This window comes from Echinops telfairi, unplaced genomic scaffold (genome assembly GCF_000313985.2).
Source record: "Echinops telfairi isolate 266 unplaced genomic scaffold, ASM31398v2 ScPeMD7_2010;HRSCAF=2546, whole genome shotgun sequence".
Classification (NCBI taxonomy): Eukaryota; Metazoa; Chordata; class Mammalia; order Afrosoricida; family Tenrecidae; genus Echinops; species Echinops telfairi.
In genome coordinates, this window is record NW_022105908.1 from 23706877 (window position 1) to 23713066 (window position 6190).

Genomic DNA, 6190 nt, shown 5'->3' on the forward strand with positions numbered 1-6190 from the left:
GTCTCAGACACAGTGACGGTCTCAGACACAGGGACGGTCTCAGACACAGTGACGATCTCAGACACAGGGACAGTCTCAGACACAGGGACGGTCTCAGACACAGGGACGGTCTCAGACACAGTGACAATCTCAGACACAGTGACGATCTCAGACACAGGGACAGTCTCAGACACAGGGACGGTCTCAGACACAGGGACGGTCTCAGACACAGGGACGGTCTCAGACAGACACAGGGACAGTCTCAGACACAGGGACGGTCTCAGACACAGAGACGGTCTCAGACACAATTGCAGTGTCAGAAACCCACAGGCGCGGGTCTGCCCTCATCCGCAGGGTCGCTGTGCGTCAGAATCGCTTGATGACTGAGCTTGTGTTTTGTGAAGGTTGATCATTGACCCGTTTCCAGGACTGCTCAGTCACCCCTGACTGCAGTCTGAGTCCTTACGCTCAACTTCAGACAAGTTAGAGACTCTTCCCCCGGGGCTGCTGGGAGACCCTGACCCATGTCCTGGCAGTGTCCCTGGTCTCTGTGTGACCTTTTGTCTCCTTCCAGGTGCCATGTTCTGGGGCCTCTTCCACAATAGCTCCTCAGGCAATTCAACGGCTCTGACCCCAGGCCGCGCACAGCTCCTGGCCCCTGGGCTAGGGCTACCCTCAGCTCTGCCCGCCCTGCATTTGCTGCATGATCGCTTGGGCCACCTGCCCTGGCCACGCCTACTGGAGGGCCCCACCACATTGGCTCAGGAGGGCTTCCTGGTGGACGAACCGCTGGCAAAGGCACTGGCAGCCCAGGGCTCCAAGGGGCTCTGCCCCCTGCTTTGCCATGCCGATGGAAGCCCCCTGGGCCTTGGGACCCGAACCACCAACCCCAGCCTGGCAGCTGTGCTACAGAGAGCAGCGCTCGCCCCGACCCCAGGCCTCGCCGGGAAGGCCCTCCTGAGTCTGATGGGCAGTGACCTGGGGCTGGAGGGCCCCTCCGCTGAGCCAGCGCCCACCTTGGAGCCAGCCCTCCAGCTGTCTCTGCCCCAGGGCATCTTGTTCACCACCCCCAGCCCATCAGCCGGCCCAGAACTGCTGGCCCTGCTGGAGGAGGCCCTCCACTCCGGGAAGCCCAGCTTGGATTCCTGCCCCCCACTCCTGCTAGCCGCCGGGGCCCCTGGGAGCAGTGTCCTGGCTGCCATCGATGGCCGTGGCTCGGTGCTCCTCCTCGCCTCCTCAGTCAACAGCTCTTTCGGCTCCAGACGCCTGTCCCCCAGCACGGGGGTTCTGCTCAGTGACCTGGTGGCCAGCTCCGCGACCAGTGCCTGGGCCTGCCCCCTCCTTCTCCACAGCAACACGGATGATGCGGAGGCTGATGTGTTGGGGCTGGTAGCTTCTGGGGCCCCCAAGGTGGCCAGGGCTGTGACAAGTGCGCTGCTCAGACACCTGGAAGCACCCCAAACTCAGTCCCACCAGCACCACCACCAGCACCACCACCAGCAAGGACCCACAGAGGTTCCCAGTACTTGTGTCCAGGGGACGTTGCTCCAGGTGACAAGCCACGCAGAACACGCTCATGTCTCCAGTGTCCCCCCTGGCTGCTGCCCCTTCCAGGGTGTCTAACCAAGGAGGCTCTGGCAAGCCCAGGGTAGTGGCATACCTCTAAAGTACTCACTGCTGGCTCCCAGGCCCACCTCTGACCTGGTTCTCTGGCCATTCAGGGCTAGCTCTAGCTTCCAGGCATCCCTACTGGACAGGGTTTCCGGCTCTTTTTTTTTTAAAATCCCAGCTAAGGAGCCTGATTTGAATGAGAGCTAGCTCACCTGGGCTTGAGTTCAGGGGAGAGGGCCATGCCTAGGCCTAGGCCTAGGCTCTGTGCCCCACGTGGCATCCTGGGGTGTCGCCGGGATCTCTATCTACCCCTGGGGACCCCCTGGGCCTGGTTTCCACAGCACTGTCTCCTGCATGCCAAGATGACCCTCTGCCGCCCCCAGCAGAAACAGGAAACAAAATAAACACCACCTCTCTTCCTGGCCCTTAGTTTATTTCCCATAAGCCTTTGAGGCAGCTGGAGTCAGCACCTCCCCCACCCCACCCTCAACCTGGGGGCAGCTCGGGAGACCCCCTACCCCCACCCCACCCGGGGCCTTGTCAGCTGCTCCCTGCTTCCTGGGCCACTGTCGGAATACATGGAAAACCATCTAAATCAGCGGTTCTACAACTTCCTCATGTCGCGACCCTTTAACACAGTTCCTCATGTTGCAGTGACCCCCAACCATAAAATCATTCTCATTGCTACTTCATCGCTGTCATTTTGCTACTGTTATGAACTGGGCGACCCCTGTGAAAGGGTTGTTTGACCCCCAAAGGGGACATGACCCACAGGTTGAGAACCGCTGGTCTAAATGATTCCGACTCACGGTGATCCCACGAGAGTCAGAAGTAGAACTGGGCTCCACAGGGCTTTCAGGAACTGATTTTTCAGCAACAGGTCACCAAGCCTTTCTTCCGAGGTGCCTCTGAGCACCAGGAAGGACAACCTTGTGTTAGACACAGAGTGAATTAAGCATGTGTACCACCCAAGAACCCCTGTGCACAGCCAACCTCCCCGATTGCACTTTTCCCTACAGGGTGAGTAGTGACGCCCCGAGGTCTGGATGCTGAGGGGCCAAAGCATGGGTGACCCTGAGGGTGGGGTACCTCTGGGCTCACAACCCTCTGGAGCCACTTTCTCAGGCCTCTCCTCCAAGATGGGGAGTGGCCAGCCAAGCCCCACCCCACCCCCTATTTAGAAAAAGTCTTTAATAGGACTCTCAACGCCACTCCCACCCACCGCCAAAAATCATGCCTAACTCAGTAAAACCAACTCAGTTTCTTGTCTCCAAGCCTGTTAAAAGTCACCCTGTTTTCCTCTTCGCAGGCTCCCAATTCATCCACCATTAAAAAATTTTTTTTTATTTTAAAAAAAGAGCATCCTCTATGTGTTGGGGTAAACTGCGCTCTGTGGTTTGTTGTTTGTTTGTTTTGTTTATTTTCTCTTTTGTTTCTGTTGTTGAGAATACACACAGTAGACCACACCCCACAATTCCCACCTGTGCAGTCGAGTGGCTCTGATCACATTCTCCATGTTGTCCCACCCTTCACACCCTTCACAGCCTCCGTTTTCCTAACTGTCCCTCCCTCAGGGACATCCACTCACTGCCGTCCAGTCGATTCCAACCATGGAACCTTGTAGGACAGAGTAGAACGACCCCTGGGGGTTTCTGAGACTGTAACTCTTCATGGGAATGGAGCGCCCATGTCCCCATCCTTCTCCTTCGGAGCAGCTGGTGGTCTCCAACAGCGGACCCTGCAGTTGGCAGCCCAGCAGCCCAGCACATAAACTACAATGCCATCAGGGCTCCTGCCACAGACTCTGTCCCCGCAGGTTCCTGTGTAATCTTTCAATCCCGTCTAGATCATTTTTTAATGGTTCATCGTGGTTTCAATGGCTGGTCTTTGGGAGCATCTCTGGGTGGACACCCACCACAATCACCCAATGAACTAATTCCATCTCACAGTGAGCCTACAGGAGCGAGTACAACTACCCTGTGAGGGTGGGAAGCAGACTGCCCCAGCTTTCCCCCATGGGACAGCTGGTGGGCGTGGGCTGCTGAGGGCTAGCCACTCCTTTTGTGGTTAGTAGCTGTATTAGTCTAGGAACTTTAGAGAAACAAATCCACAGCAACTCATGTATAAGAGAGTTTTATGTAAAGAAAGTGTGCATCACGAAACATCCCAACCCAATGCTGCCCAAGCCCACAAGTGCAACATTAACCCATTAACCCAACAACGTCCACAAAGTCCTCCACCTCACAAAACAGAGGCAATGATGCCGACTGCAGGAGGAAAGCTGAGTCAGTGAACGAATAAGCATCTCAGCACTAGCAGGGGTCTCCACACGGCTGCTCCAGCACCCAGGGCTGCATCAGGATAGGTCCACGTAGCTTCTCCTTGGGGTTATCTTGTAGGAAGTCAATCTTGCAAGCTGAAGCAGGGAACTGCTAAGGCAGCTGCACGTTGGTACGACCATCACAAAGCAAGAGACCCATGAACTAGAAAGGCGAGGCTCACCACCCATTTATCCCTCCGCCTTTCAATTAGCCCCACATGTGCTTATCAGCCAGGTTGCCACAATTAACTAACTCAATTCACCCCTTGCCAACCTGGCACCTGTATATAATTCTTAGCTTCACAATTGCAATTAAGTAACACCTATACCTTAACCCTATAATCCTGTGAATTTTTCCCCCTACCTATGAAAGTTTGTAAGCCAACAACTTCATGCCTTTATCTCCCCCAATTTTGAGTATCCAGTTTAGTAGCCAAATGCTTTTCTGTCTCTACCAGCCAGGGATTCTCACCCATGACCAACTCATGACCATCATTGTAACTCATGTGACCCTGGAGGACAGATTAGGACTGCCCCATAGAGTGTCCTGGGAAGCAGAGAACAACCACATTTTCCTCTCCTGGCGTGGCTACCTTTCTGGGAGCAGTGGCTAGCCATCTTCTACCATGCCTAACCTCCCCCGGAACCCACCACCACCCAATCTATAGCAACCCGATGTAGGGTTTCCCCAAGTCTTTATGGGAGCAGACAGCCTCGTCTTTCTCCTGAGGAGCAGCTGGTGGGTGTGAACTGCTGGCCACAGTGCATACTGCCGTCCAACACTGAACACCAGCCTAACTCACCACGCCTGCCCCCTCCACTCCCCCGAATCTGACCTACTTTCATGTTATGGTTCATCTACTGTGGTTTCCAAGTGCTCTCGCTGCTTCTATCTTTGCCCTCCCACACTTCATCTTTATATATAAAGCTCTGATCTGTACCAGTGTACATCCTCTGGTCTAGCTGGATTTGTAAGGTAGAATTGGGATCATGATAGTACGGGGGGCGGTGGGTGAGGGGGGAGGCAGAGGGAGCATTAAAGAACTAGAGGAAAGTTGTTGTTTCATCGGTGCTATACTGCACCCTGACTGGCTCGTCTCCTCCGAGCAACCTTTCTGTAAGGGGATGTCCAGTTGCCTACAGATGGGCTTTGGCCACACTTTATCTTCAATACAGCTGCAGCATAGTCTTTGAAAACCAAAGTCTGATGAAGGCTTGCCCCGGGCATAAAACCCGCCAGTGACTCCCCAGCACACTCAGAATAGAAGCCAAACTCCTGCTCCTGAAGTCTCCCTTCTGAGGTGGCAAAGAAAATGAGAAACATCGGTTGTGCCAAAAAAAAAAGGGCTTGGCAGGCATGTGCAGACTATTTGCAGCACGAATCTTGCCCACTGCGGGCCCAAAGACAAGGCCATTAAGAAACTCGTACTTGGAAACATTGAGACCTTTCTGATGGAAGTGTCTGAAGCAATTGTCTTTGATGTGTAACTTCCCAAACTGTGTGTGAAGCTACATTGTTGCGAGAGTTGTGATTATCACAGCAAAGTGGTCAGGAACTGATCCTGGGAAGCCGGGAAGGACGAAAGAAAATTAAATGGAAACTGTTCTTTAGCTTAACCTGCCCCCGGCCCAGGATCCTGCCAGATCTGGTTCAGCCTCCCCCATCCTCTGCTTGCCCCTCACCTGAGGGAGGGTCTCTCCCTGCTGAGGGGTCCAAATGCCATCTCCTTAAAGCGGGCTCCCTGGCCACTGCAATGTCATAGCAGACAGACAGGTTAGATACACCGTTTCCATTGTTGAATACAAGAATGAGGGAACCAGATGGCGCACAGGACGACGGAATCCATGCTGTGAACGGATTCTGTGCGATACAGAAATGGTGGACCCTTCTGACCGTGTAATCGGAAGAGGGAACCCAAGTGTAAACAATGGGCAATAATGTATCCATATCCGCTCGCCAAGTAAAACAAACGGACCGCAGGACAGAAGGACGGTAATGATCGTGGAAACAATGTTGAGGGGAGGTATGGAGAACTGGAGATCTCTGACCCTTTCTTGTAAACCCCAACCCGATCTAAAATCTAAAGCCAAATGAAGAACTGGGCAAAAGGATTTGAAGTGTCCCTCTGATCGCTGTCATGCTCTTTACAATTTCTCTCTTTCTACACTCCGTTTATTTATTTATTTCCTCTTTTGAAATGTGTTTGGTTACTCGCTTATCAGCTGTCTCCTCCCACCAGAGAGGAAACCCGGGAGAGCAAAGCCTTCAAACTCACACTT

At 53.8% G+C, this 6190-nt stretch overlaps 2 protein-coding genes across 2 annotated transcripts in view; both read left to right on the forward strand.

The window, feature by feature from the left end:
- The window catches only part of GGT6 (gamma-glutamyltransferase 6), a 4643-nt gene extending 3041 nt beyond the window's left edge, over nt 1-1602 (forward strand). The window contains exon 4 of the mRNA XM_004716189.1: nt 554-1602. Within this exon, the coding sequence (XP_004716246.1) occupies nt 554-1602 (1049 nt within the window). The remainder of the gene's footprint in view (nt 1-553) is intronic.
- Nucleotides 1603-4900: 3298 nt separating this feature from the next.
- The window catches only part of MYBBP1A (MYB binding protein 1a), a 14028-nt gene continuing 12738 nt past the window's right edge, over nt 4901-6190 (forward strand). Inside the window, exon 1 of the mRNA XM_045293328.1 lies at nt 4901-4922. Within this exon, the coding sequence (XP_045149263.1) occupies nt 4901-4922 (22 nt within the window). The remainder of the gene's footprint in view (nt 4923-6190) is intronic.